Source organism: Pleurodeles waltl, chromosome 6, assembly GCF_031143425.1.
Source record: "Pleurodeles waltl isolate 20211129_DDA chromosome 6, aPleWal1.hap1.20221129, whole genome shotgun sequence".
NCBI classification, from domain to species: domain Eukaryota; kingdom Metazoa; phylum Chordata; class Amphibia; order Caudata; family Salamandridae; genus Pleurodeles; species Pleurodeles waltl.
In genome coordinates, this window is record NC_090445.1 from 854,798,295 (window position 1) to 854,826,116 (window position 27,822).

Consider the following 27,822-nt stretch of genomic DNA (forward strand, 5'->3'; position numbering starts at 1 on the left):
GGGGACCCCCGAAAGGCTGGGGTCCTAGGCCAGAGCCCAGTTAGTCCATGCCTTAAAACGTCTCTGCTCGTGACAGCATCTCCTTGCCAGCGTGGATGTTGATTCTGCCGTACTCCAGGTATAGCATAAGAGACATCATGCACTATCTGACACTAGTGACATCACAGGGTTGGTTGCTGTTCCATTCTAAGGCCCTCAACAGGGTCGCACTTGCTTCTCATGGGCCAGCGTACGCCCAATGACTCGAATTTACAGAAAGTAAACATAGTGTGATTTAGCGAACGATACGAATGTATAAAGCGCTTTCTAACCCTGATGAGGCGCCCCATTCCTCTTCGAGTCTCGTTTACTTTCTTTTCCTGACGCTCTGCCTGTGTCCCCTGAACCCCCTGGTGTCAATGGAACTTCCAGGGGTATTAAATTGAAATCCCACCTCTACCTGGTACCACTGAACACAAGTAAATCTCAGAGATTTCGCTTTTCCCAAGTTATTGCATGTGCAGTTAACCTAGCCACGCTTTTGTCTGTGCATTCTGGGACTCGTAGTGCTGATTTGATACTGGGACATCGTGGAATACAAATCCTAGGATACAATCACAAAAACTGTACTCCGTCAACTATTCGCAGATTTAACTGGAGAACGTGTGAATGTGGCTCACAACGTCTTATAACAAAGCAAACAAGTGATGAAACAGCACAAAGACCCCGTCGTGTTTCCACTGTCCACATTGTATTTGAGCATGTCACCGTGACAACATGTTCGAAACTAATGTTTCTAAATCTCATGCAAGAGTGCCTCATCTCGACCAGGCAAGGTTATTTCCCTTGGCATTGTGGTACTTGCAGTCCTGTTCTCTCAGTAGACAGGGTTGCAAATGTCAGAAAGCAAAGAAGTGTACTGCGATGACTGAGCTACTCGTGCGTGGAATCAGGAAACTTGAAAGCCCTGGTGTGAGGGAGCTCGGCGAGAATGCCTGACACTGAGTAACTCGGTCGAACATGTAAACAAACTCACAGACGGGTTCGCGCACAGCGCTCACAAGCTACACAGCTCACAGGCAACGCTGCCCAACGCTTTCTGGGGCTAAAAACCCCAGCCCCCACTCCTAGACACTCCCTCTGTGTGGGAGTAAAGTGGGTGCAGGAGCGGTGGTACTGCTGCACAGCAGGGGACACGTTTCTTCTACTTGGGTCAAACGAACAAGCTCCCAAAATTAGGACCAACCAATCAGAGCCTCCGAAGACCCGGGGTCAAAGTCCAGAGGCACTTCTGATTGGCTGACATTTAGGGATTCTGGGTATTTCGGGTCCCCCCAGACTTCCCAAAAGGGGCAGCTAGAAATAGCCTAAAGGTACTGTTTTAGGACGAGGAAAAATCCCCCCACAGTGGCCCGTCCTCATCAGTGGCGTGACAGGAGACCCTTGGTGTCCCCGCCGCCCCACACCCATTCCTAAATGATCGTAAGTTAATTGAGGTAAAAATGGGCACTTACCAGGGCATGCGCAACCCACTGACATCTTCACATGCCTGGCCTGGAGCAGAGAGGGTTCGGGGTTCCCAGCTTGCAGGGTCCTGGCATGAACTGTCCTTGCGAGCAGCCTCCGGGAGGAAAAACAAGCCCCCCCAAACAGCAGAAAGCGGGCCTCCGCGGAGGCAGGAAGAAGGAATTTTATTCTGTCTGTGTATGTGTGTATATGTGTGCGTGTCTCTCTCTCTCTCTGGCTCCCTCCCTCCGTGGCTCGCTCGCTCTCTCGGCTGGCAATGCTGTGGTTTATTAATATGCTAATTGCAATGCTAGTGGGAGGAGAGAAAGCTTGTCAAAGTGACCTGAGTGAGAGAGCGAAAGGAAGAGAGAGAGAGAGAGATTCGGTTGAGGGAATAACAAGCATGTGACGCAGATTAAAAAAGGGAGAGAAATCTTTGACATGGTGATTGTCCTTTTGATAGGCAAGACATGTTTGTTAAGAATAAAACGCAGGGAGGACGAGAGAACGGCAGAGGGAGATGTGTGTGCGCGCGTGTCCTGGGCTGGGGCTCACCGCATCAGCCTGTGTTATTCTCGGCTCCATACTGCTGTTTTAACCGAGGCTGACAGACAGAGCGAGGGGAAGGCAAACTACATTACAGGAAGCACGCCTGCCACAAGCCCCTGCGCGCGCCGGTGCTGGCAGCCTTTGTTTTTGTAGTGCACAGGGAAGGCTTCTTCATGCACCAGCCCGTGTCCCCTGTGTTTTTTGTCCCTAGCGCACGTCAAGGGTGAGGCATGTGACCCTTTTCCGGCCAAAACCGTCCGATGGAAATTCCAGTTGGCCGCTCCTTTAGCAAATAGTTGAATTTATTTTTATCTCAATGGGTTCAGTAGAATTTAAGAGAGAGACAACTTTCAAAATGCATTAGATTATTGATGACACTCTAGGAGTAAAACATGCCAATATCGAGCCTCCTGACACATCAGTAAAGTTGCTGACATATAGATTTTCGGGAAGCAAGTCCCCTTTTATGGAACATTTTAGGTGTATGTTTGAACTGTCTCTTGGCATGTAGTTGTGTCTGTTGGGTTCATTTGATAGTATTATTTCATCAGTCATGATCTCCTCTCCTAACCGATGTAATCCAATGTGTAGTGCATGAAGAGGGTCAATTTTTGTTTTCTTCTACAGTAGGAGTAAAGTGATAAATATAGATACATAACTACATAGAAAGGATATACATATATATAAAAGGAAGATAATATAAAGTTGTATAAGTTCAGTCTTTTAAGTGTTAATGTACTTGAAGCTAATTTATTTGTGTATTTTTATAAATTATTAAATTTTTTATTAATTTATTTTGTTATGCTTTTTTATATTTTATTTTAATTGACCAACATGTTAAGCATAAAATAATATATATATATTTAAACATAAGTAATATATATATTTGTTAAGCAGACCTCAAAATAGCTATATATTATTTTAAAAAATAGTATAGGTATCTGTACAAATAAATACACATTTAAATATATATAATCAAAGTATAAATGTTTGCATACACAGGGATATGCTGTACACCAGTGTTTGAGTGTGGTGGTTATGTAGGAAGGAGACAATTCTTGAGTAGTCTTCTGAAGATAAGGTAGGTCCTCCATGGTTTTTACGTTTGGGGGATAGTGAATTCCATAATTTGCAAACTTTTTTCTTTCATGGTGGGATTTTGAGGTGAGCTGCCAATCTGGAAAAGAGGTTCCTTTGTTAAATGTATTTAAAGAAGCTTGAAGGTGAATCTTCTGGCAACCGGTAACCAATGTAGGGCCCTCAAGCCAGAGGTGATATGGGTTTGTGGCTTTACATGTAGGAGTAGTTTGGAAACAGAGTTATGAATTTGTTATGAAGCTTGTCCTTTTGGGCATTCCTTGATAACTTGGAGTCTATGGTAATTCCAAAGTTTCTTACTTCCTTAGACACTTTAGGAGGTGGTTCTAGATTGCCAGGCCAGGAACAGAGTGGGTCAAAATGTTCCCAATCGCCACATGTGAGTATTTCAGTTTCAGAAGCATTCAATTTGAGATGGCTCCATGCCATCCACTGATCAACAGCCCTGAGGCAACTGAAGATGTTTGAGTTTCCAGTGTCTTTGGGGCTATCCAGTTTCAGAGGTATATGTATGTAATCTGCATATTTATAGCATGTGACCTGAAATTAATTGATCATTGCTGGTAATGACTTCATGTAGATTTTGAAAAGCATGGGTGAGATGATAGACCCTTGAAGGACTCTTGTTTTTCTTAAGTATGGCTTGGATGAGAAGGGTGGAGTATGGATGACACTTGTTCTGTTTTGAATTTAGGATGTGATCCAGTCAAGAGCAGTTCCCTCTGTGCTGGCTTCGTAGAGCCTTTGTACTAGAATGTCAGGGTCTACTCTGTCATCAGCAGCAAGGTGTAAGAGAAGTAATGCAGCGACCCCATACCGTTCTGCTGTGTTTTTAAGGTCATCCCAGATGACGATGAGGGCAGGTTCTGTGTCTCTTTGTGGGTGGAAACTTGTTTGGTCGCGGAAAGTATTGAATTATCTTTACTGAATTGTGACATCTGGGCGAATGCTGAAACTTCTATTAGTTTACCCAAAAAGGTCCAACTGTAATTAGTCTGTGGTTGTTGGGGGCATGTGGGTCCAGGGTTGTTTCCTTTAATAAAGGGCTGATGTTTGTCTTTATTAGGTCTTCTGGAAAGATTGCCGTAGTCAAAGAGTTATTGATGATTATTCTTACTGATGGGACAGCAGAGGTAGTTTAAAAGAATGTTCTTGAAGGTTTGTGGTAGACAAGGGTGAGAAGGGCAGCCGACTGGCCTGCTTGCTTTGATAAGATCCAGAAATTCACTTTGTGATAGTTGTTTAAAGGAATGCAGTGGCTGGGTTAGCCTACTGTTGGATGGGATTGTTGGAAATGGGTTGGTGCATGTGGTTTTCCTGTTTTAAATAGAAGTCCAACATGTTTTCTTTTATTAGGTAATGATTTGCCGGAGAATCCTTGAGTAATGGAAGAGTTCCTTCTGTGCATTTAGGTCAAAACATTCGGTGACCATTTTATAAAATTCTTTAATTACCCACTCAGCATTTTGCATTCTATATGAAAAGTACATTTTTTTTTTTTTTTAAAGCTTTTTTCATAGTTGACTTGTATATTCTGGTAAGTTTTTGTGTAGGTGAAGTTTGGTCTACAGGCATTTTTCAGGCTGAGATTCCAACTTTTTTACATGTGAAAATTGTTATTAAATGCATTAATAGCAAAATGACTTAGAGTCCTGTTTCCCATTCTGATAATGCTGTTATATAAATGTGTCAGGCCATAGAAAAAAAAAGTGGAACATTTATACTAAGAATTGCACGTTCACGAACTAAATACTACAGTGCAAAGGTCACATTCAATGTTATTACCAAAGTACAGTGTAACTAACAAGAGAAAACATTGCTTGATGTCTCATAAAAGATATGTTATAATGACCTGTCATGAAAACAAATCTGCAAGTAGTGCAAGTCTTAACCTGTGTGATTTTTCACCTTGGTTCATGTTAAATACCTTTATGTATAAAAACTAGACTTAACAAAGCTGCATGGCTTAAAAACAAATATGTGCAGCTGCACAGAGTGTAATATGCAGTTTTTTACCATAGTTGAAAGAGGGAAGGGTATTAGGACCCACTTGTCAGTGCCTCATGAGATATGGCCTCTTCCTACACTCCGCAATGGTAATAAACACCATATTACACTCTGTACATTTGCATATAATGTGTGAATGTAATTTTAGTTTTGAAATCTCACCATGAGGTCTTGCCTGCAGAGGTATATTTCTCACTTAAAGGAAGGAAGTATGGTGTTCTCATTCTACTACAACCCAGACACATTGATGCATAAAGGAAGTTCAAGTTAACATTTTATTACATGTAGTCTATACCTGCAGTCCTCTTCCTAGTGAGGGAAATGTAGATATTTCCTTAGTTTTTCCAAATGTTCTCCACTGTACAAAGCATTGTCTTATCTAGGACTTAACAGGGTTCTTTTGTTTTCAAGACTAACCCAAAACAGTTTTTTGATGTTAAGATCTTCTTTTCACATGCATCCAACTGATTTCCATTTTACTTGCCATGCTGTGAAATACCACAATAATGCGTAAAATAACAGTTACAGTCCGTTATAGGGAGCATAAAGAGCTCTAATTAGGTCACTATTACACTTCATATTGAAAAGATCCTGTCTTGTTTTTCTTGGTATAATTAGGAGATACGCAGATAGACAACTGGTCTTCCAAACACTGGTCAGAAACATCTAGGATACATATTCAAGTTTTTACTTTTATTGGAACAGTGCTCCCCATATGCTGCCTGCTGTGAACGGGTGACTCTGTTGCAGTAAAATGTATTCCTGTAAGACTACATCTTCTCAGTCATTTTTTCATTCCAGGTTAGCATGTTAATTTGGGTGGAGGAAAAAGGTTTTGCTCATATTCTATGACCAGGGTGGAGGGAAGGCTATCTAATACTGGATATCGATGGGACAGAAAAATGGTTAACACACAATATCGCAGGGCCAAAATACGGAAAGGTAAGTTTCTCTATGTTTCCTATACATAAATCTACATACACGTACCTCAGTGATATATATATTCAAACTATGTAGATGTGGAGTTATGAATAGAAAATCCTTACCTCCGTCTGTTCACTTGCTTTTTGATAGTGTGTGCCTCACTATTTTTGTAACAATAGTCTGTCCTGTCGATATTCGATACTCCCAGTCGAAGTCTATGGAAAGATGAAACCTTGTTCCAAAGTCGGTGCATACCAGAATAATGGTTGGGTTGTGGAAGTCTTTCTTGTATCATGCGGTATCCTTCTTGCTGTTTTCAGAGGTCTTCCTGTGTGTGTTGCTTCTCACTCATTTCAGCTGTACTTTCCGTTCTTCCTGAGCTATTCCTAACACTATTCTGGCCTAGAAGCCCGCTGAGAATAAAAAAATTTCTAGTTTATGCATCAAGAATTTTCAATTCTATTAAGGACACGGAGGCGAGGATTATGCTATCTCTCTCTTTACTGACCAAAAAACAGCAGCCAATCAAATAACATATAAACAAAAAACTACACATTCCATGATGCTTAGTATAAGGTCACATGGTCCAATCACTAACCACAACCTTTGTCCATAAATACAATGATCTAAGATGTCACTTCCTCTTTCTTTGTCAAAGTCAGATAATCCTCAGCTTACGAAACAAAACTTCTTACATAAGCGTAGAGCCGTTGATCCTGGAAAACCAATTCGGAACACCCGCAGGGCTCAACAGGAGCCATATCTTGCAGAAACATCCAAGGAAAAGGAGCCGCAAAAAGATGTCTTCATCACCACGTAAAACGAAGAAATTCAGGTAGTCTTCTGATCAGAACCTATAAATATAATACAAAGGAAGGTAATATCTTGCCGACTTAACATAGTCCATATCACTGAAAACCATCTAATATAAAACACGGGTGGGTAACATATACTATCAAAATACAATCAATTTAACATAAATATTTTGAATAAAAGATACAAATACTTTTCAATGCAGGGATAATCCTCGCCTCCGTGTCCTTAATAGAATTGAAATTTTTTGACGCATAAGCTAGAATTTTTTTTAAATTGTATTTCAGGACCGGAGGCTCCGATTATGCTTGTTTAAAGCTGTTCCATTACTATAGTAGCAACATCTACCACCGGTTTATAATCAAATTTACGAAAAGTACACTCAGAAGACCATCAGCTGCCTTCATAATGTCTTCCAAACGGGATCCTAAAGCATACGTCTTGGAGGCCATAACCCCTTTAACAGAATGAGCTCCAAATTGGTTGGTATCTATACCTGCTTAATTCATTAGCCATCTCATCCATCTAGATAAAGTGGCTGACGTAACTGGTTTGAAAGGTTTTTGTAAAGAAATTAATAACTGACCATTAACATTTTGTCTAAATTCTTCTGTAACCACCTTATAATCCTTCAAACATTGAACTACACATAATTTCGAGTTATCTTGATACATTGGATAAGTTACTGACCTGCAATTAGTTTTTGTCCTTTTGGTAATAGTAAAGGTAACCCCTTCAGGGGAATACACCCTGCAAGCTAAATCCAGCGCTTTGACATCCGATACCCTCTTACAGGAAATCAGGCATAATAACATGGTAAATTTTGCTGAAATCTGTTTACGAGACAGATATCTATTGACAGGCCAAGAGTCTAAAAATCTCAATATAATGTTCACATCCCACAACACAGAATACCTTGTTTGAGGAGGATTTGACAAACGGATACCCCTCATCAATTTACAGATTAGCAGGTGTTCACCAACAGGTCTACCATCGATATGAACATGGCCAGCTGAGATGGCTGATCTGAAATTGATAGTTCTATAAGCCAAACCTGAACCTGCCAATCCCCCCCAAAAATTGGCAATCAGCTCAATATTTTATTCCACGGGATTAATACTCCTTCCATCACACCAACCATTCCATCTGCGCCATGCTGGGGAATATCTTTTATGCGTGCCTGAGGCCCAAGCCTGCTTGATGAAGTCAGCAGCTTGTTGTGAAAGGCCTGGGGAATTCCATCTCGACCTGAAACCATCCAAGCCAGAAAAGTCAGTTTCTCTGATATGATCAGTGGATATTGAAGGCCCTCCGGATTCAAGAGAAGATCCCAACGAGGAGGAATGAGAAGCGGGGGAGCACAAGCTAACTGTAGAGCAATTGGGAACCAAGATTGAGCTCTCCAAAATGGAGCCACCAATATAATCTCTGCTTTCTGTCTCTGCACCTGAGACAGTACTCTGGAAATCATCAGAAAAGGAGGAAATGCATACCCCCGAATCTGAGACCAATCCAGAAGTGCCAGAGGATCTGGTCGCCAACTGAAGAATTTTGGAAACTGAAAGTTGAGGCGAGAGGCAAAAAGATCCACTTCGCAAGAGGCCCACTCCCTGATTATCTGAAAGATAATCACTGGGTCAAGTTTCCAGTTGCTGGAATCTGTCAGATATCTAGAATTCCAATCCGCTATTGTGTTCTGATCTCCCGGGAGATATTCTGCTAGGATAATCAGACGCTGATTGAGGCAGTAATGCCAGATCCTGGACTTCGTCCCCCCCCAACTTGTTGACATATCTCACTGCTGAGAAATTGTCCATCATCAACAAGATGCAACAGCCTGTCTTCTGAGGAGAGACTCTTCATGGCAAATGAGCCCGCTAGAAGCTCCAGACAATTGATATGAAGAGTCTGTTTTCAGTTCGATCATCGTCGTCCTGTCACTAGAGAGCCGCAACAGGCTCCCCACCCCCAACGACTGGCATCAGACTCGATCACCACTTCCGGGTGAGAGCCGAAAATGGCCCTGCCATTCCAGGCTTCCATATGCTGGAGCCACCAATGAATCTCAGACTTCACTTCGACGGTTAGAGGAATCTGCTCCGAATAACTCAGACCCTGTTGCAGGTGTCTGATTTTGAGTCTCTGCAGAGCACAATAATAAAATGGGGCTGGGAAGATTGCCTGAATCGAAGAAGCCAGAAAGCCCACTATTCTGGCAATGTTCCTCAAAAATAAAGTCAGGCTGGACAGGACAGACCTCAGTTCCCTCTTGATGTTGCAAATTTTCTGAGAACGGAGAATTAGTTGAGAGCGGACTGAGTCTATCCTGAATCCCAGGAATCCTATCACCAGAGTCGGTTTCAATAATGACTTCTGCACATTGATAAGGAAACCCAAATCCTGTAAAAGGCTGATGGTCCAGTCTAAATGAATCAGAAGGGATTGGGGAGTCTGAGCCATCAGTAAAATATCATCCAGGTATATGATAAATCAGACTCCCTTGGTCCTCAGCCATTCCATCTCTGGTCTTAACAGTTTTGTGACGCACCAGGGGGCTGATGAAAGGCCAAACTGAAGCGCATTGAACTCTAGGCAGTGTTCCTTCCAAAGGAATTGCAGAAATCACCTCTGTGGGGGAAAGATGGGAATTGAAAGATAAGCATCTTTTAGGTCCAGGCGGACCATCTAGTCTCCTTCTAATAGAATATCCCTTAACATGAGAATCCCTTCCATTTTGAAATGTCTGTACAAGATCCAATAATTGAAATCCTTTAGATTCAAGACTAGACAATGACCTCCCCCTTTTTTGTCTACTACAAAAATGGGGCTGAGGAACCCGGAAGGGTGAAGGGATGAAAAACGTACTGCTACTTTGTCCAACAAGGCCTGAACCTCTATGTCTATAAAGGCTTGATCTGCAAAGGAAAAATATTTTGGAAGCGTGGGATTAGTTGTTTGGGAGTACTGACAAACTCTAGATGAAAACCCAAAACTGTCTGAAGAATCTAAGGATCCCCAGAAAACTTCTTCCAATTTTCTAAACATAATCCCACTCTGCCCCCAAGAATCACTTGAGAGTACGGAATAATGCTCACCTTAGTAACCTGGTTCTTGGATTGCTCCTTGTTGTCCCCTACAAGATCCTCTGCGATATCTGGGACGACCTCCTCTGGAGCGAGTAGGGTAGAAGGTGGAGTTTGGTTGGTCTCCATACCAACCTCCTCTCCCTCATGGGGTAGTAGTTCTGAGGACCAGAGAAAGTTCCTCGGCCAGGCATACAACCTCCATAACGACCGGCCCTGACAAAAAGGCCTAGCTTGAACACCTTTTTAAGGGACATTTGTGCTTTGTCCAGGGAAGAGAAGGTAGAACAAAACTTGGCCAACTCTTTAATAAAGGAAGATCCAAAAAGAAGACCATTCGCAGGGGGACATGCCTCAGAAGAAGCTAGATCAGACAATTTAGGATCAATTTGCATGAGAATCGACTTCCTGCGTTCTGATGAAATAGCATAATTAGTATTGCCTAGCTGACAAATGGCTCTCTGGGCCCAGCCACTCGGCGCATCCGTGTCCACAGGAGTTACTGACTCTGGCAAGAAAGGCCATATCAAGAATCTTCGTCAAAGGACCCGTTAAGTCAAGAAGTTTATCCTGGCAGAGATGCCAGGACCTATCCAAACCCTTCTTAGTATCTTTCGCAAATTTTTTCATGAACGTGACCATAGTGGGGTCAATCTCAGGAGTGTCGGATACCTTACCATCCAGATCTGGTCTAGGACATTCCTCCTGAAGGTGTGTCCATACCTCCTTATCAAAACTCCGTCTAATATTGGATTGGACATATTGTGCCACCTCAGGGGACGGGACCCAATTGGAAACTCTGGGGTGCACAATCTCAGTAGGGTCGAAATCTAGGACATGAAGAGGAGAAGCCTGTTCCTTAGACTTTTTACTGGGACCTGGAGCATCCGAGTCATTGGAGTCATTAGAAGAGGAATCCTTATCTGAGGAGGATGGAGAAAAGGAAGTATCATTTTTAGAGCTATAGTTGTGCTCAGCAGCTCGTTTTTACGCAGCTTATCAAAAGCGTCAGCATGTAAGTCATCAGAAACCGCACTAGTTCCTTCTAAATTCTTAGAGTTAGACTGGGACCTTAATTTTGCCTCTTCAGGTTGCGGTTGTTGCCCTTGAAGCCAACCCCGAGAACGAGTGTAATCAAAAAGTTGCCCTGAAAAAGATCCTAAGGCTCTCACCAGGGCATCATTAACAGATTGTTGAACCCTAGAATCAAGGGCTTCCACTAGGTTAACCTCAAGCTGGTTACCAATCTCTTCATGGTAGTACCCTGCTTCATGATCACTCCATTGAGCCATGTAGTAGAAGAGGAAAAATGATGAAATGGAATAATATTAACTTTAATATTTGCTATAAATAGGGGGAGTGCAAAAACCCCTAACAGGCAGAATAAAGCCCAATAGAGTGTGGAGGGAGAAGCCTGTGAAGAACTCTAAGCCAAGCCTCGTATGTTTTACAGCCCAAGTTGTTTAACTGAACAACTGGGCATCAGGGAGCAAAGGGGGAAGCACAAAACGGGCCTGTGAGTCAGCGCGAGCAGTCACACAAGCCGATCTCCCAGAAGAAGGAAACTGGAGAGATCGGATTGTGAACAATGCGCGAAGATGCGAGTAATAAACAATAAGGAAAGACTACGCGCACACCGTGTAGCTCACTCCCGCTCCACTAAAAAGGGGGCATGAAAAAATTCGGCACGCGCCGAAATTTTGACAGTGCGGGAAGTGCTAAAAATAGAAATCGAGTGACCGAAATCGCGTCGCTAATATCAAGGCAATAAAATATACACGTGTTAACAACATAATAACCCTAAAATTTACAGAAATAAAGAAATGGTACATATCTGCTGCGGAGCAGCAAAGAAAGAGGAAGTGACATCTTTGTCACTGTCAGGTCATTGTATTTATGGACAAAGGTTGTGGTTAGTGATTGGACCATATGACCTTATACTAAGCATCATGGGATGTGTAGTTTTTTGTTTATATGTTATTTGATTGGATGCTGTTTTTTGGTCAGTAAAGAGAGAGACGGCATAATTGGAGCCTCCGGTCCTGAAAAATAATAAATAGAGCCTCAGAATCCCTTGCAACATGGTTGTAACATCTTCAAGCATCAATAATTGAGTCCTACACTTTCAAAGGCCTCAAACTAGGCTGTGCTTGAGCTGTCCAGATGGAGAACTAGATGCAGTTGGTTATGTAAAATGCTTCCGGTAGGTGGGGGGCGGCCACCCCACTACATTAGCAAGCAAGAGCAGCAGGTCTTATTCGAGCTGTGACTTCTCGCCAGGGCCCCTAGACCCTGTCACAACCCCGCTCATTTACACCTGGGAGACCCTCCAGCCCAACATTATCAATTCAATACTTCAGAAAGGCCTATGGAACAATTTCTTTGAATGGGATATTGTAGGTGGTGGACATGCCACACAGTCTGATATCTCATGTTATCCCCCTTCCTGGCGGCTGGCGCACGTGTTTCTAAACTGTGCTCGTGTTCACTGAATATGTGTGCCCAAGATCACAACCTGTGTCAGTGAATGACGCACCATGTTAAAAAATATTTCTGAAGGGTTGGTTGTGCCTGCGGACCCTTGACAGCATTGAAAATGCTCCTGTTGAGGTTTTGAGAATTCCCCCAAAGAACAAGATCATTATCGTAATAGTAGAAAATGCAGGGTAAACAAACTAATTTCGGCGACATACACGACACAAAATCTACCGCTGACCTGACCTCAATGACTTGTAGGCCTCATAGTCATTTTACTGCGAATGAGACGCGCTTAGAAGCAACGCAGAGTGCGGTGCTAAAGAAGGACGCCGGGAAGGTGGGGGCTTGGATCAGCAGCCTGGGCCAGGCCCGGGTACCCCTTCCTGCTTCAGCTTTGCTGGCGCTCCTGCCCGTGAACTTCTTGGTTTCAGGGGAGTGATGAAACCCGACTCCATTGGGTGCACGACCGGAGAGGAATCAGACTACAGCAGCAAGTGTGTTTTAAAACACTGCATTCTTTCACATGCTACTCAGCCGACATGACAAAGGATTTGGGGTGGGGTGGGGGGCTGTAGGAGGGGAGAGGAGAACAAGCTGCACACGAGGAAAAGGCAGAGGGAAAGTGCACGACGCCACTGCTCCCAACCACCTCGTTCGGCTGGGCATGTTTTCCTCTCTTCCCCCGCTTTCCCTCCTCAGCATCTGCGATTCCCCAAAGGTGCCCTCGGCCCTGCAGTCACTGGAGAAGGAAGGGCTAATGAACTGCAGACTTCCCCCTCCCTCCCCCTCCAATACCCGCTGTTAAACTGGGCCAGCATCATGCTTGGGAGGACTCTGGGTGATGTTTCTGCTTTGAGGCTAATGGGAACTTTATTGGTGCGTTCTTCCCTCTGCTTCTCTCTTTCTCTCCCCCCCCCCCACTCCCCCAGAGAGCTATTATCAACACAGCGGAAATTGTGGCTGCTTTTTTTTCTTTTTTACAGAATCCTCTCCATTAGAATACGGAGTTGGTCTTCATCATTTGCACATTTCTATTAAGACGAAACGCGTAGCCTCAAACCTGCAGTTTTCCAGTCAATGAAAAAGGAACACTAATTGGAAATTTGTTAAAATGGTCGAGAAACATTGCTTCTAGCGAGAGCTGTTTTACTGTGCTAGTGAGTGGATACAAGAGTATACTGGTGCAAAGGGGCGTGGGGGGAGGGGGTCGTTGTTGAATTGGATGGACATTCACACCTCCCCTTCTTACCCACAAAGCTAACTGCTGCCCTGGCCTAGACTCTCTTTGTAGTTTGTGGCAACAAGGTACCCAGACAAGCGTGGACAAAGCCGTTAGGCTAAGCTTGCATTTTCTTTTAGGTGTAGGCCAGACCTGTTGATGTTCCCAAAGCTGCAGGATGTGTTTTATTTAATATCGGCAGCAGCTTGGTAGCAAGAGTAGAGCTATTGGGTATGCTGGTTTTTTATCCATGATCCAGCAGCTGAATGTGGCTGTTGGGATCAAGAGGTAATTTGCTTTGTCTAATGAGTAACAGTGGAGTCATAGCCATCCTGCATTGTTATCAATCTATTTATTATGCCACAAAGGGAGCCAATGTATGTTTGTAAGGAAATGCCTCCTTGGCATGGTTATCCCCTGACTTTTTGCCTTTGCTGATGCTATGTTTTGAATTGAAAGTGTGCTGAGGCCTGCAAACCAGGCCCCAGCACCAGTGTTCTTTCCCTAACCTGTACTTTTGTTTACACAATTGGCACACCCTGGCATCCAGGTAAGTCCAAGGGCCCTGATGCCAGGGAAGGTCTCTAAGGGCTGCAGCATATCTTATGGCCACATGGGGAGAGTGCCTTTGTCACTCTGTGGCTAGTAACAAAGCCTGCACTGGGTGGAGATGCTATCACCTCCCCCAGGCAGGAGCTGTAACACCTGGCGGTGAGCCTCAAAGGCTCACCCCCTTTGTTCCAGCACCACAGGGCACTAAAAGAAAAATACATACCTCTGGTACCAGTCTGACACGTCATTGTCCAGCAAGGAAATTCACAGTTCAAAGTGGGTGAACAAATGGCAAGCCACCATCACATAGTTTGATGGCTGATGTCTAGTACTTAGGCTTGCTCAGTAAGAGCCCATACCCCTCACTGAAAATGAGAGAGAAAAATAAAAATGAACCTGCCCGTTGTATCCTTGCTATCACTAAACTCACGCAGTGCCCTTGCATTCAAAATGTGTCAACCTCTCTGTTATAGTTTGCATCTAGAAGGCATCACGTGCTGTACCATTACCTACCATCATTGGCAGTTCTTTAATCGATTTTGGAAATGAAATACTCAGTAGGTTCCACTAAGTTTGAACTTATGAGAGGCTGGATATTGCTGAAAGTTCTTAACAGCAGGCTTGTTAGCCAGCAGCTCACTGTTTTATTTTTACCTTTTAACAGGTGTGTGTGAGCTATAATTGTTTGTTAATAAAGAGAGAATCCTAATTTGAGCATATGCAAACACTAGCTTGTGTATACACTGGCCTCCGTCTTGTCTCAACGTCACAAACGTGACGTGATGAATGTTGTTGATTACTGTTCTAAATAAAACTCGACTAGTTTCATTTGTATGAGTTGAAAGTGTTCTCAGATAAACCTTTGTGTTACTGTGAATCTAGGATGGTGCTTGCTGTCCCAGACCATGTTTTCTAAGTATCAGCCAGTTGTGTAGTCGTGACTGTGAGAAAGGATGAATCTCAATATTGCACAACACTGAGTATATTCTATGGTGAAAGTTTCTAATTGGCTCAAATCCCGAGAATGATATATTCCCTCCAAATGTATGTAACCCTTTTGTCTAAAATCCTATATAAGAGCGTGGCTCTCGTAGTAAGAGGGAGACCCGCTATCTTAGAAGCCAAGCCTATGTCAGAATTTAATTGAGAATTGTACTGTGTTCTTGTACTTATGACGTATATGCCATACTGGTAATTTACTTATGGCACTTAATTTGTATTTGCAATATTAATTCTCATAAATTATTGAAAAGAGCCCTTTTGCCTGTCATTCTTATCAGAATGGCTCAGCAATATTGCATGAGTTTAACAACCTACTAGTAAAGGTTCCAGTCGGGGAGAACCAAAGTCTGTATCGGTATTACACCACTACGGGTCCTAGATGTTGTTTTGTGGGAAGATATTTGATATAGAGGTTCTTGTGCCTACAAGTGTATGACACATTTACATCAAAAAAGGGCTGGGGTTGTGCAGGGGTTTAGCAACACCGGAGCACCAACTTTTGCCCCTTGACTTTATCCACTCCACATTTTCATCATGGAAAGTGCAGCCATGCGCTTACAGAGTTAGGGAGAAATGCAAAATGTCCATATACCAAGTCTGCAGCATCCTCCTATCTTAAATGTCTCATCCCCACGGATGTCAATTCACCGAATTGCCAGGGGTAGCAGAAGTGACATCACACACCTTTTGGCCTTCACTTTCACTCACACACACATACTTTATACATACACACAAACTCACACTTACATATGCTTTCTCTCACATAAACATGCTTTGATCCGCAAGCATGTACATAAAATACATTTGAAAGCCTTTTTACTTTCCTCAGCTGCCTTGGAAGGGCATATTCCAGCGAATGGTGTACAATATGTTAATATTCACTGTTAGTGTGATAGAAAATTGACAGAAAACCAAGAGAGTGGAGCCCCAGCTGACCTCCATAAAGACGAGTTGCCACAGTGTTCCTGGCACTAATTTGCCACCTCTGAGGCCAGGGGTGGCAAAGGCAGTGGCAAGGGTAGGAAAGGCCAAGCCAGGGGTCGCATCTGTGACCCCTAACTGGCGCCCATGCTCAGCCCTCTCCGAACACATGGGGCGATCAGCGGGAGGCAGGACAGTGGCAGCACATGTTGCTGCCGCTGGAGATGGGTGGGTAACCTGGAGCGTATGCAGTTTGTCTCACTTCCTGCAGTCTGCCTCTGTGCTCGCGCCCACTCACAGTGGGGGGCCAGTCCAGTCCAGACTAGACTGCTGCATGGGTCTGCTTCCTGTGTGAACCTAGCAACGAACTGGTGAAGACATAAGCGTGCATCAAAGTATACTTTTAAAAGTGAATCTTTGCTGAAATTATGGACAAATGTTGTCCATTATTAAGTCAACAACGGTAAACGGACATTGGCCTCAATTTATGAACAGTCGGTGCATTAACAGACAGGCGGTCACCCTAGGCTGCCCCATAACTCTGTGTATATTGAACACAAGAGCTTGGGTTCCACACACCTCAACACAAAAAGAAGATTCTCCCATCAAAATAAAATTGCCGTGGATGAATGCATCCCGCTTGGGAGACAGGCTCTTCCGAATCAAAGAATCATGGAACAAACCTAACCCAAAATTAAGATTCTGAACTGTAAAATATTACCTTCGCTTAACTGTAACAGTGGCAGCCATCTTTCTGCTCAGTGCTAACTAATGATACCAAGTTTGTGCTCCTTACTTACATTTAAGGCCTCAATCTTGTTCCTGGTACGGTAGGTGAGGAATTTTCTACTTGCTTGCTCAGCGCTTAATGTTCATATTTTTGTATCAGTTTGAAAATCACTTGTACACTCTCCTGTGACTTCAGATCCTGTACTAGTGTAAGGTCTTTGTTTCGGTTTCATCACATGACCTGGATTAGACCCCTATGTATGCAAACATGAACATTTGTATCTTGTCTCTGCGTTGACAGTTTTGATCCCCTTGCGCTAGCTTTGTGAGTCATAGGGTATTTTTTTTTCTTCAAAAGCATTTGCAGACTTCTTTAAGAGACATCTAAGACGTTCCTGAAGGAATAAAAACAAATATTTGACCATATTTATCCATGCAGTGTTTGACATTGCTATCATATCAAAATGTTTGCCAGTTTATATCCAATGTAGCCAGTTGCTGCTTCCTGATGCAGTATTTTACAGCAAGATGTGACCTTTTACAGGCTATCAAAATAAAAAAAAATGGTTTTGGTTGATAAGGCAATGTAAAAGTTACAGAACGTTTTAGGCAGATGAGATTTTTTTTACAGTCCTCGTTTGATGAGAGGTGGGAGGAAGTGACTGGCTGGAAGAAGACAGAAAGGATGACCGCTGTAACTAAGCTTCATTAACACCCAAGACTCAACTATCCATGGAGAGAAGTGAACACAAGTCTCCAAGGTACCATTGGTTGTCTTCTTGGTAGCTGGAGAAGGTGCTAAGTATACAGCAAGCACAAGCAAAATGTGAAACAGTTAATATGATAAAAATGTGCCCATAAAGGGGAGTCAAGAAAATTCACAAACCTACTGACAAGAAGTGTCTATAATGCAAAATTAACAATAAGGATAAAAAAATACCCTTATTAGAATCAAACCACTGTTTTCGTTTTTCTTAAAACATATTTTGAATCAAAAAATAAACCTTTATTAAAGGGGGACAATGCAAGTGTATGCAGAAAAGGCTCGAGAGCAATGGCTGAGTGTTAGTTATTATGTACACTGTTTGTTAGTCAAACTATAAGGGCGAGGCTGCCAAACGGTAAAAACTAGAACTCTAACTAAAGGGTGAGGCTGCATTTGAGGATCAGCCCTGTAAATATGGTGCACGGCCCCGCCCGTAATGCTGTTTCCAATAGCTATTAGCACCATATTAAGAAGTCATTTCGTCCTTTTAGGAATAATCTTTGAAAACTCTCTGCCGTTGTTGCTGCACACCCACTCTGGTACGAAAACGCTGCTGGATACATGTACAATATTACTTCGAGATGTACATTTTACAGAATTGACTCCATTTGTTAAAATGCAGCTCATCGTAATACCAGAAATATTTGTTATAGCTGTGGAGCACACATTCTCTGCTAACCTGAAATCAAACCATTTTTACTACTCTGCATTGTTTCTGCTATATTTGTAATGATCACCAAACTCTTGTTTGTGGGGAAAAATCTTGCAGGGTGCAGGTTGAATCAGAAGAACCCTGAATGGATTGGGCAGTGGGGTGTTTGTAGTGAAGAAGGCTTGAAATGCAAAGTGTTCCCTGGGTGGAAGTAGTCTGTGTAGGGGAGAGCAGGATGCAATTACCCTCAGCCCTTCTGATGTTTGCCTTCAGGAGCAAAGATGTCTCAAATGGGAGCACATCTTGGACAATTTCCAATAAAGTCTTGACACACATTGCCGCAATAATTGCTTTCTCTGCGATGATGGTGGATGATGCAAGGTCATTGGATGGTCACAGGGGTTGCTCTTGTTCAATTACTGTTTTTGTGCATTGAAGAGTATCCAAAGGATTGCAGCAGCAGTCAGGACAACTCATGGTATCCATTGCTTGGCTCTGCAAGTTCCTGCCAATCAGCACTCTGAAAGAACATAACTTTTCAGCCTTTTTTCACATGTTCTTCTGAAGTCAAGGGTGTCAAAATGGCAAGGAAACTTTATAGGGTATGAGCGCTTTAGAAAAACTACATAACATTACACAACAAAGTTCAGAAGAGTTGTCCTGCTTTTCCTAAACTTTTATAGGTAGGCCCTTCAGCAATCATAATCAGAGCTTCAAAGAACATCGCAGTAGGCCTTCTTCGAAGTAGATGACATTTGTACTGGTCAAGTCCTTATGATTATATATGCTGCTATATCACCCAGACAAAAGACACTTGCGTTTCTACCAAAGGCGCAGAGCTTGACTAGCCAGACATCTCAGGGCTTCCATTGTCACTGTACAGGTGATCACTTTGTCCTTGAGGACCAGGTGAGGGACTATAGCTGCCTAGCAATCGGAGATCCTCTGCTGTTGTAAAAATATCTGTTTTTGAACATATTCGTTAGGCAGCAGAGAGAGCATATCCGTCTTAAACTAGTTAACCTGCCCTTCTCTCAAGGTAACTTTACTCAGGACAACAGAGGGGTCTCTTCTCCCTTTAGTTATTGAATAAAAAACTGTCTTTCCCAGTTATTTGCTCTGGAACTGCTCTGCCCTGGTGTCACATTTAAACGACACATGCACACAAAGTTGTGTGGACCTAGTGAAATTACTTTTTGTATTAGACACGATTTCCGCTTTAAGTTTATTAAATTCCAGTGGTTAGTGCAAGTTGTGCTAGTATCAAACATGTTGGTACATTGTGGTACTTTTCTTATATTGCCAACACGATATCACGCTGCATTTTAATGTGTTGTATGGCATTTAAACAGGTCTATAGGTACAAGTGTAAGGCATTGGGGTGACTGTCAGTAGATACCAATACAAAAAGCTGCTGTCTATTTATAATGACGTATGAGCAAGGTAAAAGGAAAATAAAACCAGCAAAGATAAGCAAATTCATCAAAATACCTCTATCACGTACTTTGCATTTTTTCATGCCTTTGAGCCACCCATGGCATTTATTTACTCATTATAAATGCACGGTTTGCTTATTATTTAATTGCTTACATTCATTGTATAGTGTGATGCATACATGTAGGTGATAGTGCACAAACAGCCCATATGTATTTATTAGTGTGATTCATAAAGTAGGGTACACTCTGGCAACTATGCAAAATAAATTAGCATGTTTCTTTTTCCCAAACTCACACTACAGATCACAGGGCCTTCTTCTCTCATAATAATGCTGAGAAGTTGTATATAAGACAGATGCACAGGCATCTCAACAGAGAAGATCTTCAGATTTCGTAGGGACCACTGAAGAAGCAAACAGAGAAGAACATGCACTGGTGAAAGCTGGTGCTCTCTTTTGCTTTCTCAGCCAAAATATGTCTAAACAATGGGGGAAACTTATGTCACTTGTTGCAGACTGAAAAACATCAACTGGACAATGGCACACTCTCTTACCCGTTAACCTATAAGAAGGGGCACCCCTACAGGGGTGTCCACTGTCTCCTTTATTATTCACGCTAGTGATAAAGCTTTTGCATCATGGGTGTGTTGTGACGCCCTTGGGGAAAAGGGTTGGAAGACCCTATAGCATTACATGCAGATGATGTGTTGTTTGTGGCTCAACCGGAATGCCCAGGCCCACTTCTTCTTCAAATGTTTAATCTCTGGGATCAGGACTCTGGTCTGCATGTAAATTGTCCTTCTTGGTGGCCTTACTGGGCACCATGGACGTCGCTGATTGGCAGCTCCAAATTCCTGTTTGCCGATTGAGTTTTAAGTATTTAGGCATATACATAACCTTACTGCTAGAAGTGGTGTGGTCCCTCAACTTACTTCCCCCTTATGACTAGAATGCGAATAGACTCAGGAAGTGGGCTAGAATCCCCTTCAACATCCTTGATACAGCTGCTTTATTTAAAATGCTGGATTTAAAACGCTTTCTATGTGTGTTCCAGAATTTTCACCCCGTATTTCTCAGGAAGTGGTTTCAGGGGACCCAGGGCACATTGCTCACCTACTTGTGGGTTAAAAAAAGTTCCCTGCATAGCGTTCAAGAAATGTACTCAATCTGCATATGATGGAGGGATGGCAGTTGCAGAAATACACTCATATTACTGGGCCACTCAGCTTATCATTATAAATGATTGGCTCCAGGGAGGGTGGAATGACCCTGCCTTTAAGTTGGAGGTGTCCATCTTAGGGAGTTGATACTATTATGAGCATACTTTATGGGGCTCCTCTCCCTGATTCACTCCCAAAATTGACAAAAGTATCTTTTCAGGTACAGAGAGCACCCATTTGATGGACAAGTTGGGATAGAAAGATCACAATGCAGGCTCCCCTTTGGATATGGTGATGGATGGGCACAACTGCAGCTGGAGGGCATTCATAAATGGAACCTCATTGGTATATCTCAACTGAGGGATGTTTGACAAAGAAGTCACATGAAGTTGGTTAAAGTTCTAAAAGTAGAGTCCCATCTGGATCAACCTCTGTTTTAGAGATACGTCCAGCTTCGACATACATTGTCGACCCTTGAGAGCCTTATTGGAATGCCTTCTGAATTTAGCCCACTAGAAGATAGGTTGTTGATGGGAGGGTTGGGGAAGGGTGGGGTGTCCCGCACATATAAGTTGCTAGTCATTAACTCATCTGATCTATTCACTCCCTTGAGGGCCAACTGGGAAGCCTGGGTAGGCCCTTTGGAATATGGGGAATTATGAGAAGCCCTCATGGCACCAAGAGACCTGGGTATCTCCTCCAAGTTACCACTGATTCAACTTAATTCTTTGCGTAATATGTATCTGATCCTGTTGCTGTTGTGGAGGGCCCAAAGGTGTCCCTCATCCTCCTGTGTGTGTTGCAGTAGACTTCCACCTACTTCATCTGGACCTGCCCTATTAAAGCCCAATGTTAGGAGTTTGTTTTCCACAGCGTGACATGGGAGTTGAGACCCTCGACAGCGAAAACTGCATGAATTGCCCTTTTGGGGCTGATGGAGGACTTTCGGGGGAGGCGGGCTAAGTGGGCATTGGTGAGGGTGGGTACACTAATTGTGAAGAAGTACATTGCCCTGTTGTGGGGTCCGACCATGCCCCTGCTGATGGCTGATTGTTAAGGGGGTGGGTTGGTGTGCCAAAATGAAGGAGTTCATATATGCGGCAAGGGGCTGTCCACAGAATCATAAAAAAATATTGGCGTCAGTGGTGGAGTTTTTAATGCTTGGACTGAATCACACGGTATGATTGTGTATTATCAGTTGTCTTACGTAAATCTGACTGTGAACACTGTGCCTGCCTTTGTTTTCTTTTGTACACTGTTAAAATGATAAAATCAATAAAATCTGGTGTCAAAAATCAAAACGATTGTGAAAGAAATTTATATGTGTAAAAAGGTAATTTCAGAAACTTGTTTACAAAGCACTGTTAGTGCTAAAACAAACATAGGCTATTACCTAGGAAAGGAGGCAATTCAATACAGATTGATTCCATCAATAATTTGATTCAATGATCACATCTAATATGTTGACCTTTCTATTTACAGTTATCATATTTTTGCTTTTTACCATTATTTTCCTTTCCACAATGACCATTATTTTCATATAATTTTCACCAGAATGCATTGATATTTATTAATGTGTTTTGAAATATTCTTGCTGCAGATTTCTTTTTTCTGTCCATCTTTGGGGAAAGGGGCTCCAGAACTCACATATATCTACTCATACACGTGAGTGTGTGAATGTTTGTGTGTGTGTATATATATGTATATAAAATCATGCAGTCTCTGGCTATCATACAATACCCATTACCTCTGGCTAAATTGTGGGAGATGTGTGGGGCACAGCATGTCTATTGTTCCTGAATGGTTTGGTAATGTGTTTCATATCTGTGCTTGTTGATGGGCTTTGAAAGTCTAACTGAGCCGTACGTACAAGGGGGCTTATAAAATATCATCTAATTTAATTTTGATACAATTCTAGTGGCATCAGACTTTGACCAGTTGTTCTATCTGGGTGCAGACCCCCTGAAACAGATTTTGATAGCTGGAAGTATCCATGTGTAATGGTGCCTTTTATGGGTAGACTGCCTATAGTACTACTCAACATCAGTGACTGACAGATGACTTTGAAAATAGAGTCCTAGGCTCTGAGGTGGAGAGAAAAAAAGACTTACTGTCTGAATTAGGATTTGGTGGATAGACTGAAGGCAGAGGACTTTATATCTGCCACCCTGCCTTTACTCCACCCGCCAAATTTAGATGTGTCTGCTGGCCCCACAGAGAACTTTATACATTGGCAGGACCTCCCAACATGGCAGTTTTCATTAATGTAGGAAAAGTTTGACAGACAGATCCGCGAAATATGTCGGACGACTTTCAAACGTTTGGAAAGGTTTTTTATTTGTCACAATCAAACTCACAAAATGGGAGTTTGTTTTTGAGAAATATAAAACTAAGGATCTCCACGCACTGGGAGGCTTCTCCCATGGTGTGACGATAGTGGTAGTGATGGACAGTAAAAAAAAATCTGACTGCCTCCTCTAATTAGGGCTGGTGGTCAGCTGGCTTACTTCCGAAAGGTCCTACTCCATAGGACCATTACAGGAAGGTTTACGCAGGCAGTTTACAATTTGCACTGTTAGCCTAAACCTAGTGACCCACCCTCTAAATTTGGCAGGGGGGCAAGAGTTTGGCAGGGAGGGCACTCTGTCACCATTGTATTAGAGTACTCCCACTACCATACTCTAAATTGGCCCCATACGTTTTTTTAAAGGGGATATTAGTCTTTTTGAATAGGTTCTGGAAAAGTAATCCAGATCACAATAACTTAGTGAAAAAAACAGCATAGCAGTATTATACATGTTTCTTCTCTAAGCCTGACCGGTTAAGAGTAACCCACTCGTTGTGGCATAACAGGGAATCAGTTTTACAGCTTTTCTAGGGAGGATTTCTTATGTTAATCAGATTGTTTTGAAAGGGATTCTTTCAAAAGTTTCAGGTTGTTTTCAAATGTGCTACTGGTGCTCCATTGTTATCTAGTCTCCTGTTGATGGAGTCTTTTAAACACGGTGTTCTATTGGTCATGTAGGTGCTGTGACAAATACACCGGTCTGCATGTATGCCATTACATTAGGTGCATTTTGAATAAGTTGTGGCCCTTGACACTGTTGCCCAGTTGTTAGCTGTTACAAAGTACAGGTTTTTGCTTAGTTAGCTGATACAACGTACAGGTTTTTGGTTAGTACATGGATTTGGAGAAAACATGTTAGATCCAGTCAGGGGTTTAAAGAAAACGTAGGCATAAAACAAAACATCCAGATTTGTTGTTGGCTATTTTGATGTAGCGGGGAGGGGAGTCCCTAAGAGAAATGGGAAGTACACAAGTTAAAATCCCAGAGCAGTGGAGCAGCATCACTTCTGTCTTTCAGGGCATCAAGTTGGAGAAAGCTGCCCATTTTCCAGTTTCTGATCTTGAGAAGGCACTCGACCAGGAGGTAGATTGCTTGAAGTGTCTATTGATCATGAGGTAAAGTTTTCTGTCTATCATGCATGAATGACACAGGGTCCACCTGAGAAGAAAGGCACAGAAAGCGAATCAGTTCAGCATTATACTAAACGGTGAGGAGTGGAAACCCTCGTGATTTTCCAAAGAATAACCAAGTAGTGTGGTGCAGAATTCAGCCATTACCATTGTTTTTCTTCTATTTCGAAGGAAAGATCCAAACGACCTTAAATGATCTGATATTGCCCTGTCAAAGCATTCAACATGAATAAATGGCCCCTTTATTTACAGTGTAAAATGTTGCAGAAATGTCGAAAAGCTCCAGTGGGCACATGTTGCCCCACCCCCAAACTTTCAACAACATCCCACTTATCTATCACAGCTATTTCTATCCCTTAGCTTTCTCAACCCCGAGTAGCTAATATGGAGTAGCCAGTGGTGGTCCAGAAGTTATCCTACCAATGCCTTCCCTAATATTTTTCCACTTTTTAGAGAATGTCAATTGGTCTAGCATTCTCCGGCCTTCTGGCTGAGAGGTCTCGCTTAACATTGGAAGAACAATTCATGAATTTAATTGATCAGGTAATATTCTCCTATCCAGGGATGTTATACTGAATTCTAACATAAAATAGACCTGCTACCCAGCCTGCATCTTTTAGGAAGCACACCAAAATTGATTTCATCAGATTCTTGGTGCACATAGAGCACCCAATCAGCTTGCAAGATATGTTTACGAGATTAGCTTCTACTGAAAAGGTGGAACCTGTATTTCGGAGGGCGAAGGGGGCAAAGTGATCTGGAATCTGGATGTAATTATTTTGCACATCAAACTGAAAGGAGATTTTAGGAATCTGGTGTGCTTCCTTCCAGTACATTGTAGCATTGTGTACTTGTACGTGTATTCAAGACTTGACAGCAGGAAAAAATATAGGATTGCTGCACGAGTATAAGGTGTGAAAGAGGAACAGAGGATACATGGAACCCGTTTGGCTTCATTCAAGCACCCATGTCTCCTCACAAGCAATTGCTGCCTCCCTTACTGTATGTAGCTGCAATGTTTCAACAGAGAAGCTGTGGCATTGGGAACCCATACTAAACAAAGTGTCCATTCAGAGGAATGATAGAAAAGGAATCCCAGTGGATTTACTAGTGCCAACCAGCCATATGTGTTGAGTGTGCTGAAACTGTAAGCGAGCAGATAAAATGGAAGTCAACAAGGAAGAGCAGACAGTGTAAAGAGGGCCAAGCTCATTCTTGGAGCGTAACTTTGGGGGAGGGGTTTTTGGGATATTACAACCCCCCACCCCCAAATAAATGCATTTTGTAGTAAATATTTGGGAAAAGGTGCTTTCAGCCAGGTATGCTGACGTGTCTGTCGGATTTCATCTTCTGGGAGTTTTACATGCGCACACATAGACTAAAACACATGCACACTCTCCTCTGTTGTGAAGTTCTTAAACAATGTTGGTTATTTTACAAAATATTTTAGGCCTGATTACGATCATGACGGAGTGGTTTACTCCATCACAAATGTGACGGATATCCAGTCCGTCGTATTATGATCCCATTATATTCAATGGAGATCATAATATGGTGGATGAAATATCCGGCACATTTGTGATGGAGTAAGCCCCTTCGTCAAGATTGTAATCAGACCCTTTGTTTTAAGTACCACTAATAATCCACACTGCTCTCCCTTTCCACTGCCTCTTAAGCCCCCCCCATGTTCTGCTTCTCAAATAATATTTATTAACAAGATATGCCAGCATGATAGTTGGGAATTGTCAATTATCAGAGGCTTCACTGCATAGAGAATCATGATTTTATTAATGACTATGAGTCCAGCATTATGCATAACTTTTTATTTACCACTTCCAAGCAGCACCTTTAAAGAATTCAGTGGAACATTAACTACAAAACAATAGAATGGAACACTACAGTCCAAAAAAAGCCTCTCGTCAGCCATCTTCCTCCTTCACTTTTCTTCTGATGCATTCTGTCAATCTTTTTTTCATCCTCTAACCTGTTCTTGATCTTTTATTCCCTATAAAAAGATTCAAACAAATCACCAATCTACTTAGTTTTAATTACAAATAAATATCCTTAAATCGTTTTCTAAATAGAACAAACAGTTATGTAACATTTGTTTTTTACTTGACCAATTATAACTCAAATCCCTCCACACCTGGGTGGGTGAGAAGGGTAATGCTAGCTTCCTTGACTTTAATAAAATCACTGTTCTCTATGCTGTGAAACATCTGAGAATCGCCATTTTATGGCAAGACAGGAGGATAGCATTATGCATGTTCAAAGCTTTGTAACACTTTGTTTAAATCATGAGTTACTGGTCTGAAATAGCATTTCCTGAACACTTCTGCATTACTCCAATCAGCCACTTTCATAATTTGTTCCAATCTTCGACTACACATATAGGCTTTGCTAGACATTGCACCCATAACAGAATGTGCTTTAAATTGAGATAACTTTACTCCAGCCTCCCTCATAACTGATTTCACCCATTTCACTATAGTAGAAGTTGTCACTGCATGAAATGGTTTCACATAGGAAATCAGTAACTGACCCAGTCCATGACTCCTGTGTTCACTCACTCTAGACTCATAAGCTCTCTTAGACAGCGCACAACACTTAACTTTGGATTTTCCTCATTATGTGGATAAAAAACTGACTCCAACATTGTCTTTGTTCTTTTCCAAACCTCAAAAGGTACTCCTGAGGTTGATAAAACCACCTACTTACCTCCAAAGCCTTTACATTTGAAACCCTTTTAAAAGGAATTAAACATAATAAGATAGTTAACTTCCAAGTTAACTCTCTTAACTCAAGATATTTATTCGCTGGCCAATTCTGGAACAACATAAAAATCAAATTGACATTCCCACAGAATCATACCTTGCCAAAGGTGGTCTCTTCAACCGAATCTCCTTGATAAGCCTACATATTATTGGACATCTACAAATTGAAATTCCATTTACTTGGGAATGTCCTGCTGCAACTGCCAAGCTATAGAAATTTAGAGTTGTCTAGGGAAAACCTCTGTGTAACAAATCTGCTAAAAATTTGCAACCATCTGCTTCCACTGGATCCAAATCCCTTGCCACGCACCAATGTCACCATGCACTCCATGCCCTTTTATATCTTTTGCATGTCCCAGGAGCCCAGGACTCATCAAGCAACTCTGAAGCTCTCCCCGAAAGACTTGTTCTGATATTATCCAAACTAGAAGGTTGAAAGACTTTGCATCTACTAATGGACGTTCTACTCCTTCTGCTCCTCTGAACAGACCCTTGAAACATTTGATTAAATATGGTATTCCTACCACCATTTCCATTCCTGAGGGGAACGAAGCCAGCGTTGTCCAAAATGGAGTTACTAGCACCAACTGACTTTCTGCCTCCTCACTTGAAGCAACAATCTTTGTATCATAGAGAAAGGCATACCCCTTTCTCTTCAACCAATCCTGGGGGAACTCATCTTCTGCAGGTGCGCGTG

The 27,822-nt window shown here is 42.4% G+C and overlaps 1 protein-coding gene and 1 long non-coding RNA gene across 6 annotated transcripts in view; one reads left to right on the forward strand and one right to left on the reverse strand.

Annotated features, from left to right (window-relative positions):
* The window catches only part of LDB1 (LIM domain binding 1), a 363,831-nt gene extending 361,612 nt beyond the window's left edge, over positions 1-2,219 (reverse strand). For 3 of the 5 annotated variants that reach the window (XM_069239591.1, XM_069239590.1, XM_069239588.1), the window contains exon 1: positions 1,494-1,731. In XM_069239591.1, coding sequence (XP_069095692.1) covers positions 1,494-1,518 — 25 coding nt within the window. In that variant the 5' untranslated portion in view covers positions 1,519-1,731. Of the gene's footprint in view, positions 1-1,493 lie in introns of all 5 variants that reach the window. The other 2 variants (XM_069239589.1, XM_069239587.1) reach the window with 2 other exon arrangements.
* On the forward strand, positions 1,394-17,581 carry LOC138300338 (uncharacterized). The gene is made up of 3 exons (XR_011204911.1): positions 1,394-1,461; positions 3,037-3,115; positions 17,492-17,581. It is a non-coding gene; the product is annotated as an uncharacterized lncRNA (long non-coding RNA).
* Positions 17,582-27,822: the final 10,241 nt, after the last annotated feature.